Source organism: Thermothelomyces heterothallicus (assembly GCF_042370625.1).
Source record: "Thermothelomyces heterothallicus CBS 202.75 unplaced genomic scaffold P884_scaffold_17, whole genome shotgun sequence".
Lineage (NCBI taxonomy): Eukaryota > Fungi > Ascomycota > Sordariomycetes > Sordariales > Chaetomiaceae > Thermothelomyces > Thermothelomyces heterothallicus.
The window spans coordinates 710635-734321 of NW_027192578.1; the positions used below are offsets into that span (position 1 = coordinate 710635).

The 23687-nt window shown below is 55.3% G+C and overlaps 8 protein-coding genes and 1 non-coding gene across 9 annotated transcripts; 6 read left to right on the forward strand and 3 right to left on the reverse strand.

Moving 5' to 3' along the window:
* Positions 1-857: 857 nt before the first annotated feature.
* P884DRAFT_293247 (uncharacterized protein) lies at positions 858-2376 on the forward strand. Its single transcript, XM_069444211.1, has 4 exons — positions 858-1115; positions 1190-1250; positions 1359-1989; positions 2106-2376. The coding sequence occupies exons 1-4, from the start codon at positions 1082-1084 to the stop codon at positions 2181-2183; spliced, it is 804 nt and encodes a 267-aa protein (XP_069296265.1). The 5' UTR covers positions 858-1081; the 3' UTR covers positions 2184-2376.
* P884DRAFT_286169 (uncharacterized protein) lies at positions 2377-4031 on the reverse strand. Its single transcript, XM_069443812.1, has 3 exons — positions 3929-4031; positions 2918-3846; positions 2377-2856 (listed from the first exon to the last, which is right to left on the reverse strand). Exons 1-3 carry the CDS (start codon positions 3999-4001, stop codon positions 2542-2544), a joined length of 1317 nt encoding a protein of 438 aa, XP_069296266.1. The 5' UTR covers positions 4002-4031; the 3' UTR covers positions 2377-2541.
* Positions 4032-4841: 810 nt separating this feature from the next.
* P884DRAFT_271051 (uncharacterized protein) lies at positions 4842-7354 on the forward strand (the record flags this gene model as incomplete). The annotated part of the gene is made up of 8 exons (XM_069442401.1): positions 4842-4899; positions 5321-5398; positions 5608-5754; positions 5877-6232; positions 6325-6544; positions 6609-6692; positions 6789-7168; positions 7328-7354. The coding sequence occupies 8 exons, from the start codon at positions 4842-4844 to the stop codon at positions 7352-7354; spliced, it is 1350 nt and encodes a 449-aa protein (XP_069296267.1).
* Positions 7355-8323: 969 nt separating this feature from the next.
* Positions 8324-9505, forward strand: P884DRAFT_204369 (uncharacterized protein; the record flags this gene model as incomplete). Its single annotated transcript, XM_069438572.1, has 2 exons — positions 8324-8389; positions 8516-9505. The coding sequence occupies 2 exons, from the start codon at positions 8324-8326 to the stop codon at positions 9503-9505; spliced, it is 1056 nt and encodes a 351-aa protein (XP_069296268.1).
* Positions 9506-9572: 67 nt separating this feature from the next.
* Positions 9573-9791, forward strand: P884DRAFT_204133 (uncharacterized protein; the record flags this gene model as incomplete). The annotated part of the gene is made up of 1 exon (XM_069438554.1): positions 9573-9791. A coding segment is annotated over one exon (219 nt), but the record flags the coding sequence as incomplete, so codon positions are not given.
* A 133-nt stretch (positions 9792-9924) lies between these two features.
* P884DRAFT_261599 (uncharacterized protein) lies at positions 9925-10750 on the reverse strand. Its single transcript, XM_069441571.1, has one exon. It carries the CDS (start codon positions 10424-10426, stop codon positions 10127-10129), a length of 300 nt encoding a protein of 99 aa, XP_069296270.1. The 5' UTR covers positions 10427-10750; the 3' UTR covers positions 9925-10126.
* Positions 10751-15961: 5211 nt separating this feature from the next.
* Positions 15962-16886, forward strand: P884DRAFT_271053 (uncharacterized protein; the record flags this gene model as incomplete). Its single annotated transcript, XM_069442402.1, has 3 exons — positions 15962-15965; positions 16065-16392; positions 16583-16886. 3 exons carry the CDS (start codon positions 15962-15964, stop codon positions 16884-16886), a joined length of 636 nt encoding a protein of 211 aa, XP_069296271.1.
* Positions 16887-17609: 723 nt separating this feature from the next.
* On the forward strand, positions 17610-17697 carry P884DRAFT_t120. The gene has a single exon. It is a non-coding gene; the product is annotated as a tRNA-Tyr (tRNA).
* A 280-nt stretch (positions 17698-17977) lies between these two features.
* On the reverse strand, positions 17978-23135 carry P884DRAFT_246567 (glycoside hydrolase family 13 protein). Its single transcript, XM_069440471.1, has 3 exons — positions 22851-23135; positions 18399-22773; positions 17978-18259 (listed from the first exon to the last, which is right to left on the reverse strand). Exons 1-3 carry the CDS (start codon positions 23078-23080, stop codon positions 18131-18133), a joined length of 4734 nt encoding a protein of 1577 aa, XP_069296272.1. The 5' UTR covers positions 23081-23135; the 3' UTR covers positions 17978-18130.
* Between the last annotated feature and the right edge of the window lie 552 nt (positions 23136-23687).

Sequence of the window (23687 nt, forward strand, 5' to 3'; positions counted from 1 at the left end):
GATAATGGCGGGGCAAATGAAAGCCGAACCCAGCCAACAAAAGCAGGAAGAAGAGCGGGGGAGCGAGAATGGTAGCAAGGTGAAATGCGTGCAATGACGACTTGAAAAGTCGAAAGTACGGCAGGAGCGAGACCGAGGTGCAAATGGAGGCAAAATACCTAGGCAGCTGATCTGTTCGATACCCGGGAGTTATAAAAGAGGTCCCAAGGATCGAGATGAGGGGCAGGCCAGGCGAGGCTAATTTTGTTGAATGGATGCAGGGGATATATGTGTCGAGATTAGAGGCGGGCATCAGCCCAACAACGGCACCTGCAAGATGATTATTCCCCTGCCAGCCGCGCGGTTTGGGAGCAGTCAGGCTTCAATGATGCCCACATGGCCGGCCAAGTGGTCTGGGGTTGATGGGCCATTGGGCAGTGACACATCCCACAACCCTGCCCGCCCACCGCCCTCACGGGCCGGTCACAGGCCAGAGGTCCTAAAAGAGGCCCGATTCAGTAAAGCGCTCGAGTCACCCCAATAAAACGGTGACACGATCAGAGACCCCAAGATGCGCGAGCAGAGCCGGCAGAAAATACGATAAAAGGCTTCGAATGAGAGCAGTCTTTGCGACTTTTGGTGCCGTGTAATATCAAAAAGCCGAGAGGACCCGCGAGAGGACCCCTGAATTGGAGCGTGCAGGTGACGTATCCACGCTCAGTGAAGTTCAACGTAGGAGGTTAGACAGTGGAAGGGCCCGAGGGGCACGAGGGGGCCACCTACACTTCTCGGCTATCCTTGTTTGACGGCAACGGAGGGGCTCGGGTGCTTGTCGAAAATGGGGAGAGAACAGAGCGAACGAGCCACAAGTTCGCCACAGATGAACGGCAGCCTAATGAGCAACATCCGTCTTTGGAGAGATAGGATCGTTGCTACTTCAACTTGTTAAAACTCAACTTTTAGACAGTTTCAAGCCAGGACATAATACAAGTAGTGTTTTCTCCTGATTTTATCTCTCCAACGACCGATTTCGAACCACCCTCATCTCGCACGGGACCCACACCGAAGTAGTCTGTACTTTTGGCAGGCACGAATGAGATAGATGGCTTCCAAAGCTGGCCGCCCTCCTAACTACTGTGAGCGCCTTTTCCGCGACTCGGGATGGATTGCGGGTTCCCTCGTTCCAGTTCGGCTCGCTAATCGGCCTTAGACGCGATTCTCGAAGTCCCCGAAACGGCCTCGGCCGCCCAGATCCGCGATGCTTACAAACGGTAGACCGCTCCCCCTTCCTTCCCACCCTTTCCCCTTCTCTTTTTAGGTATCCGTCCACGAGAACCAGAAAAAAAAAGAACAAAGCAAACAAAACAAACTCTGACCAGTTTGCGCCCACCGTTCAGCGCCGCCCTGAAAACCCACCCCGACCGCTTCCCCGCCGACCACCCGGAGCGCGCCAGCCGCACCCGCAGGTTCCAGCTGGTCAACGACGCCTACTACACGCTCAGCGACGCCTCCCGCCGGCGCGACTACGACGCCCAGCGGAAGCTGTTTTCCGCCAACAGTAGCGGCGACGGCGACGGCGGGGACCCGTTCGCCGAGGCCCGGACGGACGCCGGCACCACCACCGGCGCGGGGACGGGAAGTAGCAGCGCCGGCGGCATGCCCTTCTTCTCCTGGGCGTGGGAATTCTTCACGCGCGGACAGGAGGGCCAGGGGCAGGGGCAGGGGCAGGAGCAAAGGCAGCAGCAGGAGCGGGAGCGGGAGCGGGAGCGGGCCGAGGACGAGCAGTTCGCCGACGTGTTTGAGGAGATGCTGCGCGAGGAGGGGATGGCGGACGAGGGGCCCGGCGCCAGGCCGACGAGCAAGTTCTGGAGCGTCCTCGGCGGGCTGAGCGGCGGCGCGCTGGGTTTCATCGTCGCCAACGTCCCTGGGATGGTGGCGGGCGCGGTGGCCGGAAACAGGCTGGGTGCGGTACGCGATGCGAAGGGGAAGAGCGTCTACGCTGTCTTCCAGGTGAGATTTTTTTTCTTCTTCCTTCCTTTCCATAGCACCTGCGTTCCTGGGGGGAAGAGAGGGGGAGAGAGATAGTGGAGAGCAAGGATGGATGGTTCGCTGACGGAAAATTGCAGGAACTGCCACAAACAGACAGGGCGAGGCTGCTCAGCCAGTTGGCAGTCAGGGTTCTGAGCCATGCCGCCGGGGTCTAACAGGCCCATGGAAGCGGATGCCGCGATAGCGACCTTGGAGTTTGGAGTTTGGGCTCGGTTGGCTGGACTGGGATTTTGGGACGATGGCACGGCTGGGCGGAAACTTCTGATATACCACGAATTTTGTTGCGATGCATGGATGGTGTATTATTATGTCCGTCAATCTCACGTCAGCGACATGCACCAGATTTATGTCCAAGCTGATCTCCGCATTGGTTGTCTATTCGTCCCTCAGCGGCCCTTTTTGGAACCCAACGTCATAGGTATGTACATACAAGCGGTTGTCAAATTACCCTCGCATCCCAACATTCAAGGCACCGAACCCCCGAAGCTATCAGACAAAAAACCCTTGACTCGATCACTTTCTCTTGTTCTTCCGCTTGCTGGCCTTGCCTCCCGGTTTCTGGGTGCCACTGCTCTTAGCCTGCCCCAGTTCATCAACCGACTTTTCGAGCAGCTCGAAATCCTCAGCAGAACCGCTGCTTGGCGTGGCCTTGCCAGGCTCTGAATCCGCATCATCGTCCACGAATTCGACCTCCGTTACCTCGTCACCACCTTCGCCTCCGTCCTCGGCGCGCTTCGAAAAGACGCGTCCCAGGGTCAGTCGGTAAATCCATAGTGGGAGGCGAACGACAGCAGTGTCCTTGAAGGTGGGGCGGACAAGTTCGTCGGGCTGGAAAGGGGTTGGTTAGCTTCGTCTTCTTTGTTGTTTTAGGACTAGGGGCTCAGCTCACGTCAAGCAGGAACTCAGCCACGTTGCCATCCTCATCCTCCTGTTCGAGGTACACATCACCGAGGGAGTCAACGACGAGAATCTTGCCGTTCTCAGCAACGACACGCTTCTTTGACCCGGTAGGCCCGCTACCCTGGGGCTGCGGCCGGGGAGTCGCAGATCCTGATGCGGGGGGGGAAGGACGCCCGCGACGTGCCTTGCGCCCAGCACCCTGTGCCTCCTTCTTGGCGTCACGTTCCTGCATCCGGCGCATCTTGCGGTTCATGGGCACGGCCCGTCCCTCTTCATCCTGGTACAGTTGTTGCTGCGGAGGCGGGGCAGCAGCGGGGGCGGATTGCCCGTCAACACCGGGAATGTTGATGCCGAGGTTATCGCCCCAGGCGGCGTGGCGGGCAAACTTGATGTACCGCTCAACGAACTCGCGCTGGCGCTTCCAGCTCATGTAGAGGGCAAGGTAGTGCGTCGCGCCGCCGGCGAAGAGGAACACACCAACCATGGCGGTGCCCAAACCGGGGCGGTAGCGGCTGTAGTAGTACTCGGTGCCCTTCCATGTGGGGAATCCATTGGCGAGGAAGTAATCGTAACGGTCACGGCCCGGGCCGCGCAAGATGTCGGCGACGATGGAGAGGCGGGCTTGGCGCTCTGAGGCACGCTTGGTGGCGGCCTTGATCTCGGCGCCGGTCGGCGGTTTCGTCACATGGACCCCCGGTTTGCCCTTGTTCTGCTTGTTCTTCTCCTTCTGGGCTTTGGCGCGTTCGGCCGTCAATTGCTGCCTGACCTTGTCGGGATGGAGCTGCCGCGATTTCTTCTTGTACGCCTTGTTGATTTCCTCGTGGCTTGCCGACCGGCTGACGCCAAGAAAGTCGTAGAAAGTGACGTCCGGTCCCTCGTGGGCAATCAACTCGTCGCGGACGCGGAAGATTTCACGGTCTGCGGATGAGACGGCCGGTTAGTATGAACAGATTGGCAGCACTGAGGGATTGGCGTTTGGAGGGAGACGACCGCGACTCGCCTTCTTTCGTCCACGCTGCCGTCAACGGCGTCAAAATGGCCAGAAGGCCGAGCGAAAGTGCCGAGAGCTTCATGATAGCATTATCGCGTGGGTGAGAGGTCGTGTTGCGTTTGGCAAAAGATGGATCGCGCAAGTCGCTGCGGACCCCCCGAAGGAGCCACGTCTTGGAAGTTGTGCGACTGCCAAGACCTGCCATTTTTGGCACTGCCAATGCGGGTCCTGGGAAACAACCTTGCAGGAACAACCTGGAAGCGTGAGCTCCCTCAGTACTTACTTTACTCGGCGTGCTCCGTAAGAGCTCAACAGCGCTACCGCAGGTGTTCCGAAGACTAGTACCCTTATGGGCTGATACCGGCGTTTCGCACACAAATATGGGGCACAGAATTCAAGTTCTGCCTGAAGATAATGGAACTCCCATCGCTGCCTGGAGTTGTGTTCTCGGCCAGGAAGTCATTACCAAGAGGAAAGCTCCATCTTTTCTCATCAGCGAATTACAGAATTCTGTCAGTTCAAATGAACGGCTGCTAGTGACAGAAATGGGAATTTCGAGGGGTTCTCAGACGTTTCACCGTTTCTGACCACCTACTTCTGACATCTTGGGCTGTTAACAGGATGTTCAGTCCTTGTAATTATGCACAGGTACCTACCAACCTACCGTATATACAGCATGTACCTTGCATAGGTGCATAGTACATACATCAGAAAGTTGGATGCAGTGGGAAAGGTGCAAGGTCTTCAGGACCCTGAGCGAGGAAGGAGCAGATTGCCAAGTGTGTGCTTGGATGCTTTTTCTGCTTCTGCCTCGCTACGGGCCGCTTCGCTTCCCCTTACAGAAGAAAGAACTTCGACGAGAACCCACAAAGACCCATCAGGGCAGAGGCTAAGGAAGTCTTAGTCCCATGTCAGCGTCGCAATGGACCAGGCTCATGGTTCTAGCAACGGCGTCGCCAAACGGCATCGTGCGGATGCTCGTGAGTTTATGGCTTCAATGGATATGGACCTCAAAGGCCCTTCGACTCTCCATCAAAGAAGGTGAAAAATGATGAAGGCAGAAGCAGCGTGCACTCGAGTTTGGCTCGCCGTTGAGCCTTCTCACCGGACACCCTGCAGCCATCCGAACTAGACCACCGTGACCATGCAGGTCCTGATATGACATGGACCGTGCTTTCATCATACGGTGTTCTTTGTCATCCTTCCTGATAGGGGGTCTATTCTCCTCCGGTTGTTCTCGCAGAAAGTTAAACTCTTTACTGTTCTTGTTAGTTTCTATATCTGGCTTACCTGGTACCCGCTCATACCTCGGACTCGGATTGATTTTGTATTTCATCTTCCCTCAGCGACTGCCGTCTTCTGTCAAGTTAGCAACTAATTAATTAAATTTAATAATAATAGGTTGTCAGAATACCTACGGCCTACTTAAGGTGCAATTACTGGCGGGCAATTGCGGCGTCGCTTTTGCTTTCGACATAGGTTCTGTCTCAGCCCTCGCGTGTTGCCAGCGTTTTGGTTCTGAAGTAGGCAGCGCTCCAAGGTAGGCATTTTCAAATCTTTCTACCCATTCATTATTTGTAATTACCTCACATCGTGTCCTCCCCCCCCTTTTTCTGCCTTGCCATCTTGAAAGCTGGATTGCTTGAAGGGTCCCACAACTTTGACCAATTCAACCTTCACCAATCTAGTGCCTCAGCCTCCTAACAAGCGCCACGCCTCCGAACTCCTCGACAGTTACGACCTTGAAGGCGGCGGCACCAGTAGCTTGGCCGTCGCAGATCGTCTCACAGAGGCGTTTCCCGAGAGTTTGTTGATGCTCTTCGCCGCTCCCTCTGGTGAGAGTTGAAAACGCTGACCAAGCAACGAAATGATTTCGCGACAGAGTCCTCGTGACAGAATATGGAGAAGTCGATTATGCCCGGGACATCTTTGACCCCCCCGATGATTGTCTGGGGAGGTGACGGCCACACAACAAGTGACTGGATGCTCTTTTCCACCCCGAGTCCTGAGCTCATTGCCGGCAAGATGGTCGGCGGAAGTAGTGCCATCAACGGTCAATTCTTTGACCGAGGTTCGCGTTTCGACTATGACGATTGGGACAAGCTCCAGGACAGCGGTCGAGGCTCAGAGAAGAGAGACGTCGACTGGAGCTGGAAAGGGAATTATCCCTTCTTTCGGAAAAGTGTGGCCCTCACCCCGCCTCCTCCTGCAGTCGGCGAAAAATACAACTATCCATGCGACCTGTCCGCGTTTGAAAGCACGACGCCAATCCACGCCAGCCTCCCGCCCTTCTTGTGGGGAGACCACTATGCCGTATGAGATGCTTGGAAGGAGATGGGCATCCGGGTGGCCGAGGAATGAGCCAATGGGAACAAGGAAGGCTGTGCTGGATTCCGATTCCCCAGCACCCTGTCACAGCAAGACGGTTTTACTCGGGAATTGGCCATTACGCTGATGTGGTGGAGAGCAGGCCCAATCATCACCTTCTGGTCAAGCATCAGGTTGCCCGCGTGCTGTATCCGGAGGGTGATACGAAGTCCGGACCGTCAACTGTGGAAGTGCGGCCCCTCGATGGTAACCCCCTCTTCAACGTTTCGGTGAAGAATGAAGTGATTCTCTCGGCTGGTGTGTTCGGGACACCTGAAATCCTGCAGAGGAGTGGCATTGGGCCGGCTCCCTTCTTGTACAGCGCAAAGATCCCGGTTGGTCCTCGACCTGCCGGGTGTTGGCTCCAATTTGCACGATCACTCCGGCCCTGTGGTTATTTGGAACTGTAAGTGCAGTTCTGAATCAATCACCACCGTGAAAGGGGGGGGGGGGGGGGAGGGAAAAAAAATGCAAGGAAGAGCCATCTGAGTCTTCCTCCAAGACACCAAACCGCTTCCGTTCTCCCCTCTCCCGTCGGACATGTTCAAAGAAACGTTCGCCGCCGAGGCCGTGGCGGTCTTCAACCAAACTCCAGCTCAGGGCCCGTACACCCTCGCCATGTCCAACAGCGCGATCTGGGTGCCGCTCCCCAACATAACGGCCGACTACTCGGTCATCGTCAACCAGATCCGCGCCCTCGCCAACTCGTCCGACCCCTCGGAGCTCCGGCTGCCCCTGGCCGTCCACGTCGCGCACACGCACTACATACGGCGCACGGTGGGCACGCGCGTGCTCCGGGAACTGGGCGCGGTCGAGGCGGAACCGGGCGCCGTATGTCGCGTCGTCGGACGAGGAGCTGGAGGCGTTCGTGTGCTGGTCCACGTAAGCAGTCGTTCATGCACCCGTGTTGGGCGGCGTGGTCGCTCCGGAGCTCAGAGCGCACGGCGCCGAGGGGTTGAGGGTCGTGGACACGAGCGTGATGCCGCTGCTGTCGGCGGCGCACCTAAGCGCGACGGCGTAATTATAATTAATTACTGTTAGTCAGAAGATGAGGAAACTCTCGCCTAGTTCTCTTTATCCTCATTTTCCTATCCACGTCTCAGCAATGAATGCGCCATAGCGACCTCTTGCTACTTTTTTGATTGCTTGAGGATGTATTAAGAATATGTGAGAATCTGACCAAGGGAATGTGTTGACGGATTTAGGCCGCCCATATCATCATCAAGCAGTGGTCGAAGGAAGGCCCCCGGAGCTAAAGCAAAAAAAAAAAAAATCGAATATAACGACGAGATGAGGTATTCTAACCCCATTTTATGATCGAGGCAGGATTATTGGTTCTCAAGGAGCCCAGCTCTCGGATTTCCGCGAAGGTGCCTGAAAGGATGCCGTTTAGATAAGGTGGTCGCTAGAAAGTCTCTGGTGGGGTTCTAATTCAAGTCACGAATCCCTCCGTACAGGCACAGAGACAGCAGGCGCGCCCTGCCCAGTGAATAGTCAAGACAGTAACCTTGCTGAATGCCGTTGGATTTCTTACTCCTTGTTTGCGAGTTTCGCAGGCAGTTCCTTAGCATGACAACAGGGTGGTCAAGAGAGATATGATTGAGCTAATTAATATACAAAGCTGGGTGATCTACTTCGATTGACAGATAAAAAGCGTTTGGCCACCTGTTACCTGTATAACCTGGCCGTGTCTCATAAGCGTGCCTTCCAAGTCCCGATCAATACAATACACATAATTATTAATTAGTTATAATACTGTTGGACTTTACTTTCACTAGCCCCGGCCTGGAACCGACCTACTTGCAGTTATCCGGTAATGAGGTGGGTCAGAAATACTAGTATTCCGTAAAGTACCCACACAGTGCGAATTTAATTATGAGTCCCGTCTGATTGGATGCCGCGGATTCTGCGCCATCTTTCCGTTCTTAACCCTCGAGTCCTGTCACTGTGTACGGAGTAATGGGAAGACTGCCTGATCATATTTGTACCGCACTCAAGCACGACGTTGAAGCTAAACTACCCGGCTAAGGCAACATAATGCTTCGAAGGAGTCATAAAAAGTCGCGTGCTGGCTGTTTAGAATGCAAGCGCCGACATGTCAAAGTATGTTTCTTCCACCTGCCTTCCACAACTATTCTCGAGTGCAGCACATCTCGTGTTGCTAGGAATAAGCAAAAGTAATTATGCGAATTACTTACTTACCTGGCTTACTTCTTTATGGGGCATTAGTGCGACGAACAGCGGCCAAAATGCATCATTTGCACTCTTTCGGAGCGGGAGTGCAGTTACCCGCCACTAGCCACCGACTCGTCGGGGCCCAGCACTCGTCCAGCAGCGACAACAGCAGCAACAACAGCAGCAGCAGCAGCAGCAGCAGCAGCAGCCACCCGTGAGGCGTCAGCATCGTCCGCTTTCTTGGCCGCTGCCATCAACACCAGCAATGCAAGCGACGCGAGTCCTGTCGCCGGCGTTCCTCTTCCCGAAATTGCAAGTCGAGGACGCACGTCGCCAGACAATGCGGGCAACAACACTTACCCCGAGGTCAACTTGGGCCACATGGAGTTGCTCATCCGTTTCAACTTTGAAGAACACGCCCCCGAACTGAATGTTGAGATGCACGACTTTGCCTCAAAACTCCTGTTCAAGTGTGCGCTGGAGGCTCCTTACCTGATGCACCAGATCCTCGCCATCTCAGCCCGGCGTCTAGCAGTCCTACAACCGGAGCGCTCCAAACACCTCCTCGAAACCGCTATACACCTGCAGACCAGAGCCGTCTCCATCTACAACGAAACGGCGGCCAGGTCTCAAATAGACCAGAGTAACTGCTCTACCCTGCTCTTGTTCTGCTCCCTTCTCGGTCGTCACCTGCTAGCTGACCTTCTGGCGAGACGAGACGCCGACTTTGGCGACTTCTTGGCTCGCTTTCTGGAATTCCTCTCAATCTCTCGAGGCCTGATGGCTATGTCCGTCGCCGCCTGGGACCTGTTGCTTCAATCCGATATCAAACACCTTGTTCTTTGGGCACTCGAGATCTCCCAATCGACACCCCAGGGCCATCATTGCGATGAATTGCAGCGCCTCGTCCTCGAGTCGACTGAACTGGATGAATCGTCCAAGGAAGCCTGCGTTGCGGCAATCGCCTACCTTCAGGTCGGCTTTGACAGCCTGCTGGGGGGTGATACCCGAAACCAGCGGTACCTGATGGTTTTCATGTGGTAGGTTGACATTCGATCAATGCTGTGAGCACCACTGATCAGTCGCACGTGTTACGCACAGGGCGCCCGCTGTACCGCAAAAATTTACCGACTTGTTGTCCCAACGGCGCCCTGAAGCGATCGCTATCATGGCCCACTGGGCACTCCTTCTCCATCATACCCGGGCGCTCTGGCACGTTGCCGACTCCGGCACGCACCTGCTGAGAAGCATTGCCGACTTCCTCGGACCTAGCTGGAAGCCTTGGCTGTCGTGGCCGCTTTCCGTTCTTTCTGCCAATGCTGCCAAGTAGAATCCTTATCGAGGACACCATCACTTCTCTCAAAGAGGGGGGAACATCGTTAACAGAAGTTGAGGTTGGGCGCCACGCACGCTGCTCGCTGAATCGACTGCTGATGGGTTTACTCCGCCGGCCTTCTCCCGACAGCGAGATGATACTACAGCCAACGAGGCAGGACATTGAGGCCATCAATGACTGAAATTCCGGCACAAACGGACAACACCCGACTGCCGCGGTCAGCGACCGCACGCCGCCGCCCCACGCCGTCCATGCAATGAGCCTTCCATGCCACATTGTCTACCTTATCTGGGCGATCGTTCGCCCTCGCCCCTCTGCTATTCTTCTCATTATTCCCCTCTAGAAGTCGCTCCCACAGGGTTCCAAGCAGATTCATAGGAGGGCTCCTGCATGTATCTCTCCAGTCCTGCGAGGTTGCTGAGAGACTTCGCGAACGGGTCGCAGCTGAAGGTCGTTTTGGTTTTGTCTTCGCTCGAGCTCTCCTTTTTGACCGACTTCTCCTTACGCTTGTCTTTGGACTTGGCTTTGGAGTTGCTTCCCTTGGCTACGGATCTGACGTCAGTCTTTATACGCTCGGACCTGAGACAGGCAGACTGACGATGTGAATAGGCGGAGGACGAGTTGGTCATATTGTGTTTAGGGCGGATTGCTCAGGACGGAATGTGTTGTTTGTACGATGAAATGTACGATCAGAGTCATCCAGGGGGTGGGAGCATATCCTTGATGTCCGATGGACGGGAAAGATACACCCTTTTTATGCTCGGGCTGCGGAAGAAAGAGGCGTCTATCGATGACATATCTCGGTGATGGTAAAGATGACTTTCTAGGGAAGGCGAGCGCTCGTTGTCCCCAAAACCCTGTCGTTTTCCAAGCGCATGAAGCGGTGTCGGTGTAAGTATCTGTCGCTCATGGTAACATCCGGCATGCCTCGGATAACTCAATCGCCAGCGGGGTATACAGGTTTGGTGTGAGTGTAAGGGCCATATGCGGAAACACGGCGGCTCTTGATCGGCATCGAGGGCGTCGGACGCTAATTAAATTCCCCCACACGGACCACTGGATGGACGGCCGAATCCTCGGCCGCATTGGCCAAAATATCCGTACGATATTGGACGGCCTTCCAAGCTGAAACAAGCCGAGGGTGTCATTGCTTTCAAGAAGTCAGAGATCCTAGCTGTCAAATATGCCGCCTGTTGTGACGCCAGCAGGGCATTCTTGTCCCCGGGTCCGGGATGGCGGATAGTTAGCAACTCATCCTACAACGCCATTCAGAAGCCTCCTCAACCGTTCATCGGCATCTTTGAAACGGTTATGTCCCTCCACATTATTCACGCTTGCACCAGTGCGAAGATCAGCGAAGAGATAATTAACGGTGTATTGTACGGTCACACGAGTCTTTCCAGCGGTCATCGACGGTACTTGGGTTGCCCAGAACTTCGAGGGAAGGTAACAAGGATAGCGGGCGCGTGCAGCTTATATCACAACTTAATTAGCGTATTTATGCAGGAGTCGTCGATAGGTATATGTTTCCCCTAGAACATGTATGCAGACGGTATGGAACACGGGGAACTTGGGGCACAGGAGCTGGAGAGTCTCTGCCGGTCAAGTGCAGCTGCATTCTGGGCAGGGCCTATATTTCACCCGTAGAGAGCTATTAATTAAGACTGGGCGCTCGAGAGATCATCAGGCGGGTACCACACCCTTAAACCACGGATAAAGTGTGTTCAACAGCAAGGGTTGGTAATTAGGCCTTCTATTCTTTTGTGACTGGAGCACACCAGATGATGTTCCATGACAGACCATGATGGTGTGGTTCCTGGCCTTCGGCAGATTGTGGTAACACGCACACATACAACAACATTCGATATAACATCCAAGTAGAATAATCTATCCGTCTCATGTCAACATTTCAAACGATCAAAGTCGGAGATTCGCTGGCAGATCACATATAGGATGACAATCGGACTTGATAGACTTCCGCAACCCTCAAAGTTCCTCGTGGATCATTCAAAGCTGTGTTACAGACTTGCTAAAGGGCCAGACGAATGATGCCACTGTGGTCCGGTCAGCTCAAGAAGCACAGAGCAATTCCCTCGCTCAACAGCCAGCGGCCGAACGACCGTAGCCTGGTGTGGGTCGATTTCTCACTAATACTTCATCTTATCTGCGCGGGCGTCGAATTACCTGGCCCAGTTTGACGCTACAAATGCTTGAAATCTCCGAAACTGTACAACCGACAACGGTCTAGCCCAGCAAAGAATGGATGCCATGTGTGTTGGTGGACCAGACGGGGCAGCCATTTCGAGGACATCCCACGGTATCACAACCACAGCCCTATATGGCCACGCGGCACCAAGTGGAGCTGGCATTTTGGCAGCTGAGACCACTATCTGACGGCTTGAGATATGTTCTATTGGTTAGTCAATCCGGCGAACGCGTGACCAAACCAATCTTGTTCCGGAGCACCTGTAATCAGGCCAGCATCGAAGCATGCAGTCTCTCCCTCTCCTTTCGGCCGAAGTTAACGCTATTAATTACCGGGACACCAAGAAAATATTACTAACGCCTCAATATACATGAGCAACTGCAACCACTTGTTTGCCTCTCGAGGGAGAAAAGAAAGAGGCGAGCAAGCGATGAGCGATCTCGGACCCGGCGTCGTGGTTAAGCCGTCTGGCCCCGAATGGTCGATCAAGCATGCCGTACGAGTCCCAGCAAAACCTTGTGACAGGTTCTCCAACACACCGCCATTTCAGATTAGGAACGCAACTTCTTTTGGCTCAACAAAAGGAAAAAAAAAAAAAAATCTCAACCACTTCCTTACAGGAAAGGCGCCAAAATCAGGAGGAAGGGCTCTGTCGCCCGCAGAGCACGCTAATGATTAATTAATTAATAATTATATTATGGCCTTGACATAACCGGATTGCCAGTCAGAAGAAACCAAAAGCCAGCAGCCACTAGGTGCAGGTTGCCGACATGTTCATGCATTCGGTGGGGGAGGTGAACCGCGGAAGCACATTCCGAGTGAGGTTGTGCAATATTATTACGTCCCCGAACGTGCTATTTGCGGCCCGATGGAACTCCTGATATTATGCTGTTACCGAGTTCTCACCGCCGAGGAGAGTTCGCAGATATGGAAGCCAATTATCACTTTTAAAGGTCTAGGGGAGCTCAAGTTGCCTGGCCCCCCCCAATGGCCGACAAATTAATTACTACTCGTTCAACATCGACGCCTAGCCAGGTCTGTAGGAATGAACACAGCATGACTGTCACGTCTCGCCGCTGCGAGCACGTAAGTCGGGCGCCGAAGGATGCCAGGTCCCCCCTCCCCCTCTCCGACGGCGACTCTCGCAAGACCTCCAATGACTGCACGGCTGACTGCCAGGGTTAGCATGTGCTTCCGACGCGTCGCTACTCTACTACGCACGTAAATTTCAAGTCTTGGTGTTGTCTGCGAAAATGTCGTGCTCTTACACTGAAGTGGACGCGAAGCCGATCGTGGGCAGCGGCCTTGATGACAGCACCTAATTAATTACCTTCCATCCTTCCCTCTTTGTCTTTTCTCTTCAAGAGACATGGGCAGAGAAGCATTTATTGATGGCGGCCTCATGGGACATATCTATGCTATGAGAGCCATGACAAATGTAGCAGCTTTCTTGTGGGAATCATGTGGTTGCTGGGAAGCGGGTCAGGATAGCCTCATGAACATTGTCTCCCCTGTTCGGCTAGCGTGGCGGTCGACGTCTTGTACTATAGTGCATATGTTTCCGAAGGAGCCGTCATGTCTGGCAGCGACGTGGTAATTATCTGATTTCGTAAGGAGAGCCTGGGTAATTAGAGATGATACGAAGAGTTCTAGGCTCGAATATATATATAGCCAGAGCGACAGAGTCGAAGATGGTCTAAGGGGCTTGATTCTGATACAAGGAGGATCTTCTTCAAATAATTACTTAATTAATTACCTACTGGGAGATAGTAAGGTCAACTCTATCGGGCTCGAGGTCTGCATGGCTACCCTAGAGGGAGGCTTTGTTCCCTAAGGATCGGCCGTATTGTGGGAATAATTAGACGCCCAGTTCCCTGCGCATTCGCAAGCCATCAGCAATCGGTAATTAAATTCCAAACAAATCTGCGGTGACGTGCTTCAACGTTCGTGACGGGTGTTGCTGTTTACCATTTCCGAAACACTGATTAATACACTTCTCGCCAGAGCGAACGGCAACATTACCTTATCTTTGAATACATCTTGACGGGGAACACAACTCAACACAACAGCGCAACCGATAGAAGGAACACGGCCAATATAATCAAAATCAATTCTTAGACGTCGAAAGCTGTTCTTCGTTAATTAACCCGCTTCCCAAGAAGACCGCGATCAAAGCAAGGCAAGGTCGTTTTAACTAAGTTATAATTAGCCTTCAAATCTACATAATACCTATGAATTATGTAGCCAACCTAAGCTTAATAACAGAAGGCAGCGGCGCGGCAGTAGACCGAGATTGACGCTATTATCTTCTTCATCAACACAGAACATGACGGTTACCCATGAGGTAGGGCTTCGAGGACACGGATAAGTGGACGTGAAGAGGCAAATACGAAATCTGTTTACAAACAAGAACCGCGTAGACTTCGTTTGGCCCTTGGTTGTTGTGCACGCTCATGGATCGGGCCTCATCACCCCCGGCCCCGCAGGCCAACGCCCGGTCCTGTCGCGCCGCCGAGCGGGAAGTCCGGCCCTGGCACGTGCGGCTCTCCGATCCGGCCCACAATTGCCCACCGACCCAGCCAATCGTGCGGCGCAGGTGCACCTTGCGCGCAGGAATTAGCTAGCGGAGTTCTTGCACAAAAAAAAAAAAAAAAAAAAAAAAAAAAAAACAAAAAAAAAAAAAAAAAAAACTTTAATGCGCTTATTTCAATGCAGACCCGAGTCGATTGGCAGCGCGTCCTCTGGGTCTGAGACAGAGCACACCTGAAGAGTGTATCTCTTCGGCCGGCCGTGCCAGCCAGGACCAAGAACATAGGCCGCCTAACATTGCAAGAATGCACGAGGATCACAGGGTATTGCGTACACTACGAAGTAGTAGTTATGGATGTACAGTACAGTACGTACATTACATCCTTGCAGTGGATTTGCGTTTCTTGGTAGTTATTTGCCATACGAGCTCCGGAGGAGCCGTCTACCAATGGGAAGGGCACTTTCCCATTGTGTGGCTAGTGCTTAAATACCTGGGCCCCACGCCTAGATATTTGGGCTCGCCCGAGGCTTGGCGCCTGGTACGAGGTCCCCTGCTCGCCTGATTCTGGGCGCGGGCCGCTTTCGTGGCCTTGGCTGGGTCTTTTTGGAGGTCTCACTCAGATTAACGTTACCACCCAAAGAACGCTTGCACGAGATCGGGTCTTGTGCCGGCCTGGCGCCCGCCAACTTTCATTCCGCGAGCATTTTCCCACATTTGCGTCACTTTCCTTCCGCTCGTTTGGTCTCGCCTTTCAATCCACATCTAGCTCTGTCTCTGTCGGCGTCGCACTCCCTTCCCCAAGATCCCTCAACATTTAAGTGATCTTATTAATAGCGCCACCTAGGAGCCCCTTACGCTCGCTCATTTCGGAGTTTCGATTACGAATACCTAGAAGCCACTGCTTTCTCCAACTGCGACGAACCCAGTTCTAACTAACGGCAATCCCGGCCCTTCTACCGACTTCATCGCATCCCGCAAGATTTGCACTTGGACAAAGAGAACAAAGAGATTGACGAGGATCAAAGCAAACAACCCCGTGTTTCTAAATCACGCCGCTGAAGGGATACGATCAAGACGCGGATCATAAAGGGAGGCCAAACGACTCGGACCTGAACAAAGACGCATCCCCCCTCTTGTTCCGGAGCGGAGAGAAGGGAGGAAAGAGAAGGTGTTCAATTTTCACAGACGTTGCGCGCTTCCGACGCAGGGCTGGCTGCCATTGGTTTAGCATTTTCTTTGTCCAGACCCAATCCGACCAATCGATCTTGTGGCTGTCGCTTGCCGCCCGATCATTACCATTTAGGTCATCAGTTGAGTCGACTTGATCTTTGAACACTCGACTCACCCACCACCCCGGTGATTTAACCCTGCATCAACTGGTAGCTCGCAGCTGCGATTACCGCTGCGCCGCCCCAGCGTCCCTGCGTCATGGGTATGTACACACATACCCCATCGTTGCAACCTGCATCGTCCTGCCTTCAGGGCTGTCTCTTACGGCGGAGGAACGTCTCGCTGATTTGATGCACCGCAGAGACCACATTTATCCCGCCGGCACCGACATTACCGGCCTGCGTGTCGAGCTGCGGCGTTCTATACGATGTGAACGGCGCCTGCGTACCGCCGGCCGCGCCAACGGCAGAGCCAAGCGTCTACGAGAGCTGTTTTTGCAACGATCCGAGACTCGCCGTCTTCAAGACCAGTGCAAATGGAGTATGCGACGCGGCTTGCCAGAACCCCGCCGACCTGACGAGCATCCAAGGCTGGTTTACAAGTTTTTGCAACAATGTCGATGACGGAAATACGACGCCCACGGCGTCGGCATCGTCACGGCCAGCAAAGAACAGCGGCGGTCAGACTTGGTATGACACGCCCCTCTTCCCTTTGCTCAGAGACTACGCCACCAGCGTGGTCGAGTCTGTTTGTTGATTATTTGATGGCCGCCGACCCCTCCACCCCTCCCCCCCCCCCCCCCCCCCCCCCCCCCCAACCGGGGCCGCGCTCTCTCCAGCGCGACGGAACCGAGTATACTGACCGCCCATGCTTTTCTAGGCTTGAGGGCCACTACCAGTGGATTATCTTTCTCGTCATCATGGTCGTCGCGATCGTCGGCATCTGGGTGGGCGCCTGCGTCTGGCGCCGTCGCTACCTTCGCAAGAAGGACAGAGCTTATGCGCTTAACACGAACCTCGCGCGCACCACCGGATCCGGGAGAGTCGTGTCCAACGCGGGAAGTAGCGCCGGATCGGTTCATGTCCCCGGGGCAGGCTTCTTTGACCCGGCTCCAATCAGCTCCGCGGCTGTCTACGGCGAGAAGCCGAAGAAGAAGAAGTGGACTCTCAAAGAGCGCACCTAGGGGAAGGCTCTCAACGGAACACAGCACGTCCGACACGAAAAAAACGAGCTCCCACCACATTCCGATAGATCCCGTATATTTGTCCTTTCTGTTCCTGTTTGGTGGTGTGGGGCGGGGAGGGGCGAGGGCAAGTCGACAGTGCCCATTTGTCCCTCTTCTCTTTGGAACGCAGTTCCTCATACAAGGCTCCTCCCGTGCTACCACGGTTACGTTTACAGACTTTGTTGTAATCTGCTTGGAGTATCTTCTTGTTTTTATTATCAAATTCTTTCCACAACAATGTGGATTGGAGGGCAGCGTTTCAAGGGAAAGGGCCGGAGGGAAGGGCGTTCGAACAAATGACATGATGTACACAAGGCACAGGGCGTTGAGGATCAGGCGTTGGGAACATCCCCGCGGACATGCGTCATCTCTTTTCTTTTCTTCTTTTTCTCTTTACGTATCCTCCTCCCACTCTGTTCTTCTCCCCAGCCGATCGGACAGGGATGAACGAGGGCGGCAGGCGATGGGCATGTATACCTCAGTCCTTACTCCGAAAGATCTTGATTGTTCCCTGCATTCTCCATTTCAAGAAACATTGCCTACTTCCCGTCTTCTCGATGGCATCCGGTGGACCACAACAACAGCGACGTTCTTCAAATGCGAGTGAATATCCTCAGAGACGGCAGTTTGGGGGTGACGAAAGCGGAGATTGCGGCTCAGGGCACTTAATCAATCATCAATCCCCTTGTGGTGTAGTTGGCTATCACGTTCGGCTGTAAAGGAATTTATTGATACCGAAAGGTCACCGGCTCGATTCCGGTCGAGGGGACTTGAACTTGTTTTTTTCCCTTTTTCTTTCCGAATTCTCCCCCCAAGGTCTCATTTATACCCAGCCGACAATCTCATCCGCCAGAGCTCCTGTTATTTACTCTGGAAGCCGACGTGGTCTCCCTCGCCGCTGTTGGCGGCAATTTCGGTACCCCAAGGTCAAGCGAACACGAGGAACTTGCAACTCGGTGTATATCTTTGACTCGGCCACACGACATCACTTGCATAGCACTCCTAGCTACGCACGGAGTTGACGTATATAGCCAAGAGAAAAACAAAACCATGTTTCAGCTCCTTTGTATGCACGCATGCACACCATCATGTTTCGCGATCATGCCCCTTATTACACAAAATTTGTCAGTGTCGCTCGCGGTACGTTGTCATCATCATCATCAGACACCCAAACCTGAATCCATCTATTATTACAAGGTGACCTAATTCTTATATCCAAATTCCCGTCTCCCCTCAAGAGGCAGCGCCTTGCCCTCTACTTTCGCCTGCTCCTCGGCAGCATCCATGTACAGATCAATCAGACAGCCCGCAGACCAAGCCTGGGTAGGGCACTGTTGTACGTGCGGAACTCTCTTCGTCAGCGAACCGTCACACAAGATTCTCGACAGTGCCAATAAGGGAAGTTTAAGAGAAGAAATCAAATATTGGGAGGAAAAAAAAAAGGGGGGACAAAATGGAGGGTAAACTCACCGAATCAGGACACTCCTCGCCGTCCTTCTGCGTCAGCTCGGTCAAGCCGGCCCAGGGGCTGCGCCTGACCATGTCCTTGCACTCCTTGAGTCGCCGGGTGACCTGCTGGAAGGCCTCGGTCCGGCCCTCGGCGTCGTCCTTGGGGCGCCGCATCAGGTCGAACTTGAGCAGCGCGCGCAGGAAGAAGCCGGTCGGCCACAGCCACTCGGGGCCCTGGTGGTAGTTGCGGCCCTTGCTGGTGGCGAAGTCGTCGCTGTCCTCGCTGTTGCGGTAGTACGGCCGGTAGTTGAGGTCGCTCGGGTCCAGCGTGGCCATGCCGGTGGGGCCGCGCAGGACCTTGTCTGCGATGCAGAGGGCGTGCATCGCGTGCGACGGGTTGAAGAGCTCCGGGGCGACCGTCATGGCGATTGGGAAGTTGCAGCGCAGCTGGTAGTCCTCGTATTCCCTGCCCGAGCGGTAGAGGTCCTTGTAGATGCCGCGGCGGTGGATGACGGAAGGATTGACGTCGTAGTCGGGGTCGGACGAGGGGGAGACGGGGACGAAGAAGCAGCGCTCGAAGTTGGCCTTGATAAGGTCGGCCCAGGAGCGGAAGGAGATCTCGGAGCCGTCGGCCCTGCGGACGGAGGACTGCTCGTACTTGCCCTGCTCGTTCAAGGTTGCGACCCAGTTGAGGGCGCTGTACAGAAGACCGATGATCTCGACAGCGGCACCGTCGCGCGGGGTCCCGGGTACGCCCTTGGAGCCCGCGCGCTCGCTCTCGCCCATCTTGTCCATCCAGGTGCCGCAATTGTGCTGGTTGCCGCCGAAGACGAAGCCGTTGCTCCAGTCTACCTTGATCTCCTGGTTGAACCCTTCGTCCTTCATCTGCATGTCGAGGCCGGGGCCGGCGTTCGCTTCGCGGAATCTCATCCCCTCAGCGTGGCGCTGGAAGATCTCCTGAATGATCTCGCGGATTGTACTCTCCTTGCCGTATGCACGGGGATCGTCGACCGAGAACCACGTGTCGTCATACGGCAGGAACCGTCTCTTAACCTTCTCGTCAAGCAGCGACAAGCCATCGGGGGCAAGGCGGGTGTAATCCTGGATGCACTGCAGAAAGAACCAAACCGAGTCGCGCGAGTTGTAGCGCGGGTTGCTGCCGCTGCCGAGCAAGTTGGGGATCATGCCGTGCTTGAGCACGCTGGCAAAGGCACGGATGTGCTCCTTTGCTTCCTCGAAACGTCCCGTGCCAAGGTACAAGCCCCGCAGAGAGATGAAGACGTCCCGGCCCCAGCAGCGCGCCCACTCGACTGCGAAGTGCGGAAGGCCGGCAGCGAGCGACGGGACAAGGCGGTCCGGATAGAGGGAGGCGGACTTGACTATGCTCGTCTGCTGCACACTGACCATGGCCAGGCTCTGCACAAACCACTGGCCGCCTCGGATGTTGCTGCTCATGAGAGAGATGCCCCTCTCAAATGCTGCCATGTAGGCCGTGCGGAGGACCAAGCCAAAGTATCGCGGGAGGAGGAAGCTGGGGACGCTACGGATCGCGTCGAACCTCTCTCTTAACCAGGCTGCAGGCTTGCCCAGACGACGGTAGGCTGGTTGCTGGGATGCACGCTCCAATCTGCCCACAATGTAGTCGAGCGCCCACTGTCCATCACGAAGGTTCTGGCACAGAGGGTGCGCAAGGTTGTTGTCCCTGATGATGTCTTCGAGGATGCTCCACCACCCCTGCAGGCCCGCGTAGACAAGCTTGCCATGGCCCGGGATATCGTAGACACCATCTCGCCCTTCGCTGCCGTCGCGCTCCTCCGGCTCGCACCTGTACAGCAAAAAGTTCAGGTCCACCAGGTCAAGCTCCTCCATCGCTGCTTTGCCACCTGATGTGACGAAGGTATCCAGGCCGCTGGAGTGCTCGGCAGCAGGGATCCAGGTCTCGAACAATGCGATGCTGCCGGGCGGGAACCGGTCGCGCACGGTTATGATGGTGTCATCCCCCTTGACCTCCATGCGGATACCGGGGACTGCGACGAGGCGGCTGGGAAGGCCGCGCAGATACTTCCTGTCGCTCAACACCTCCTCGACGGCCTCCTTGCTTGCGTCGACCTCGAGCATCCAGCTGCCAAGGTGCTTCGCCTTTGTGCCTGTCAGGCGGACCGGATTCAGAGCGCCGTTTCCATTGCCATATCCGGGGAACGCGGTGTGCGCAATGAGGAAGTATCCCTTCCGCGAGCCGGGTTGAACTCGGTGTACCGTGATGTATTCGTCTTCGTGATGAATGTGAGTCTCGTCGTAGCCATCCATGCCCATCAGGGCGTGGATCTGGTTGAGCAGCTTCTTGACGCCGGCAATGCCTCCCTTGCCCTCACCGACCTTGACCGGGAACTTGGACGACTCCGATGTGTACAGTCGGGTTTCATTGACGAGGTCGACCAGTCTGGGATAGATCTCGTCATATCCCATGACGCTCCCGGTTGCGCTGGCGCACATGCTGACCAAGGCTGCGTTGGGGAGGGTGTCGCGTGCATCCCGCTTTTGCGCAGGGACTTCGTTGTCGTGGGTACAGTCCATGAAGAGGGCTTGGATAGGCACAGGCTTGATGCGGCGTATGATCTCTCGCGTGTACTGGTAACCGTTTGCGGCGCTGTCTGCGCGTTCCTTCGCGGGGCTGCGCACCTCGGCGCTCGATATCTCGTCAACTTCGAAGCTGCCAATGGGCCGGCCGCCGTGCCGATGAACCAGCCGGCTCAGCTCGCCGGTGCTCCAGGCTTGCATGGCCTCACGAATTAGCGAGCTAAGACCTAACCGCTTTACAAACACGTAGTCCATCTCCTCAGAACCGGTGAACAGCTCGGCGACGACGTAGAGGTTGGGGCGGACACGGCGGGCCTCGTCGAGAATGTGCTCGGCGACGTGGATAGGAGTCGAGTGGCAGTTGTCGATGCGAAAGCCGGCAAAATACTTGGCTAGCATCCTCGCATACTTGGTCATGTGCTCCCAGAGCCACGGGCTGTCTTCCGGACCGTCTCCGTACCTCAGCTTGGTGCAGTCGCCCCAGACGATGACCTCGCGACGGAGGTAGACCCGAGAGTTCGGTCCGGCGTTGTCGACCAGCGCGTTTCCGCCCCAGACCCATCCGTTATTGACCAGGACCAAGTCCTCCTTCTTATGCTTCGCCGTGACTTCGTTCCTGGGCAGCCGGGTGAAGTACGTCTCAACGAGGGGATTTTCCCGGTTGATCGGACCCAACTTCGGCCCATGCTCATCCAAGCGGACATATTTGATCCGGTTAAAGATCTGCTGGAGGGTTTCGGCCAGATCTGCGTCGTATTCCTGGTATAATGGGACGTTGACGGCGTCCAGAATCTCCACAATCTTGGTACGGGCAGCCGTCTGGCCAGCGGTCGCACCGTACTCGCCTTCGTATCGTCCAAAGAGGGCGGAGAGCAGGGCAGCAGCAACGTTGGGGTCGACTGTCCTCCGGAATCGTTCTCCTAGGCGGTCCATCCCCCTGAGGCCGTGTTTCGTCAACCACATTGCTAGTTCCTCCGACGTTGCCGAGTGAAGAACAACCGGACCGTCAGGGGGCAGGGAACCGCGGGGGAATTTGACCTCGCCAGCGACCCAAGCTTTGATCGCCGCATCGGCATCTCCGTCGACGTCGATGACATAATATTCCCACAGGCGGATCTCGCCAATGACTTCCTTTTTGATGGCTTCCATGATTTTGAGGAGATCGTCCAGGGACTTCAGATCCGTTGGCAGTCCCAGCTGTTCCAACTTCGAGCCCAGTTCCAGCAGTTTCGTGTCGAGGAGGTATGCCGATTCCAGCCACGGGGCCGTCGTCAAGTTGTAGCCGGCTTCTGGGTGTTCCTGTAGCCAAGGGCTGTTGTTTGCGGTGTGATTAAGGACAATGTCCGTTAGGCTGAGCAGGGAGTAGTTCTTCTCCAGACTTTCGACCATCTTCTCAACGTCCGTTTCGCCCTCGGGGAAACAGGCCGGGTCCCACCCAAGCTGGTCGTACAGGCTGTAGGGCGAATTCGAAGCACCCCTCACCTGGAGGGGAGTGAAATGAACCATGTTGTAGCCTCGGTCGCTGATTCCCCTCAGATGGCGCTCCCAGTCCTGTGGGTACTTGCCCATGAACTTGCTGATGAGCGAGAAAACGGACAGCGCGGGGAGCGGGAGCGGCTGGCCGTCCAGCGTCAGCCGCGGGGCAACGTCGATGTAGTACCACGGCGTTGTCTTGGTCTGGGGCTTCGAACCGCCGCCGGATCTTGTCAGATGGTCGGCTAGATCGGGCAGCTCGGCGTAGGTGGTGTAGAATGCGTAGACGCCCGCTTCGTAGATTGGGATTGAGATCTCGATCGTGCGATTGAAGTCGGGAACGAGCCTGTTTCCGACGCGTTAGCATCCCGCCAACATGGCATCCCGGCCAAATGGGGAACGTTTCGCGAGGAGGCGCCTTACTTGAACTCCCGAAACCTATCGCGGCGGAACTCGGCGCCCTTCTCGGGGATGTTGACCCACAGGCTGCCATGGCGGCAGATGCTCGAAGTGCCCTCGATTGCGAAACGGATGGTGATGGGATCGTTGTTCTTGGGCGCTAGGTATATGTACTCGCCGGCGACCTGGGGTGAACCATCGTCGTTGAGCGGCAGAAGGTAGACCTCGTTGGAAACCATGGTTTTCGGCACCATATTGCTGGAGGGGAAGTGGGAGCTCGGGAGATCCCAAGCTACGACTACTAAATATGGCAACTAAAGCCAAGTCTTGGGTCGATCGCCCCGCGCGTCAGGTCTCAACGGTGCCGCCGATCGGATCCCAGGCACCAAATCAGACACAGGCACAGAGCAAGAGACCTGATGAGCCTCGACATTAGGAACTCGGGGGATTCGAGATCTAAGTAAGTGCGACGCGGCTCGTGTGGGCTGACAGAGCGAGTGGCGGAGCGTCAAGGATGGCGTCCAAGGTTTTCTGGGGCCCTACGCAAGCAGACAAGGCCGTAGCGGGAGCAATAAAAGCCGGGAACCATGCAGATGCAGCAACAGCAACCTAGCTCGAGAGCGCCAGCACGGCCCTAGAAATATTGTGCTATAACATCGAAGAAACGGGGCGCTGTTGCCCGACGCCGCCTACAGAACCCCACGGCTTTGCCCGGCGAAGGCGCGGATTGCGAGTTGCTGCCCTCGTTGCACCGCCTGAATTGGAAGTTTTGGGTCGACTTGGCGGGGCCTGTTGGCCCGGAGTGGCACAGACTGTGAAAAGCGGCGCTGCCCAGCAATTCTGTTGGTTTCAACTTTGCCA

Coding starts and splice junctions, on each gene's coding strand:
- P884DRAFT_286169 (XM_069443812.1), bottom strand. CDS start 4,001: ATGAAGCTCTCGGCACTTTCGCTCGGCCTTCTGGCCATTTTGACGCCG. Junction 3,847..3,928: donor GGCAGCGTGGACGAAAGAAG/GCGAGTCGCGGT, acceptor TCTCATCCGCAG/ACCGTGAAATCTTCCGCGTC. Junction 2,857..2,917: donor TGGCTGAGTTCCTGCTTGAC/GTGAGCTGAGCC, acceptor ACCCCTTTCCAG/CCCGACGAACTTGTCCGCCC.
- P884DRAFT_261599 (XM_069441571.1), bottom strand. CDS start 10,426: ATGACCAACTCGTCCTCCGCCTATTCACATCGTCAGTCTGCCTGTCTC.
- P884DRAFT_246567 (XM_069440471.1), bottom strand. CDS start 23,080: ATGGTGCCGAAAACCATGGTTTCCAACGAGGTCTACCTTCTGCCGCTC. Junction 22,774..22,850: donor GATAGGTTTCGGGAGTTCAA/GTAAGGCGCCTC, acceptor CGTCGGAAACAG/GCTCGTTCCCGACTTCAATC. Junction 18,260..18,398: donor GCGAGGAGTGTCCTGATTCG/GTGAGTTTACCC, acceptor CACGTACAACAG/TGCCCTACCCAGGCTTGGTC.
- P884DRAFT_293247 (XM_069444211.1), top strand. CDS start 1,082: ATGGCTTCCAAAGCTGGCCGCCCTCCTAACTACT. Junction 1,251..1,358: donor ATCCGCGATGCTTACAAACG/GTAGACCGCTCC, acceptor AACTCTGACCAG/TTTGCGCCCACCGTTCAGCG. Junction 1,990..2,105: donor GCGTCTACGCTGTCTTCCAG/GTGAGATTTTTT, acceptor GGAAAATTGCAG/GAACTGCCACAAACAGACAG.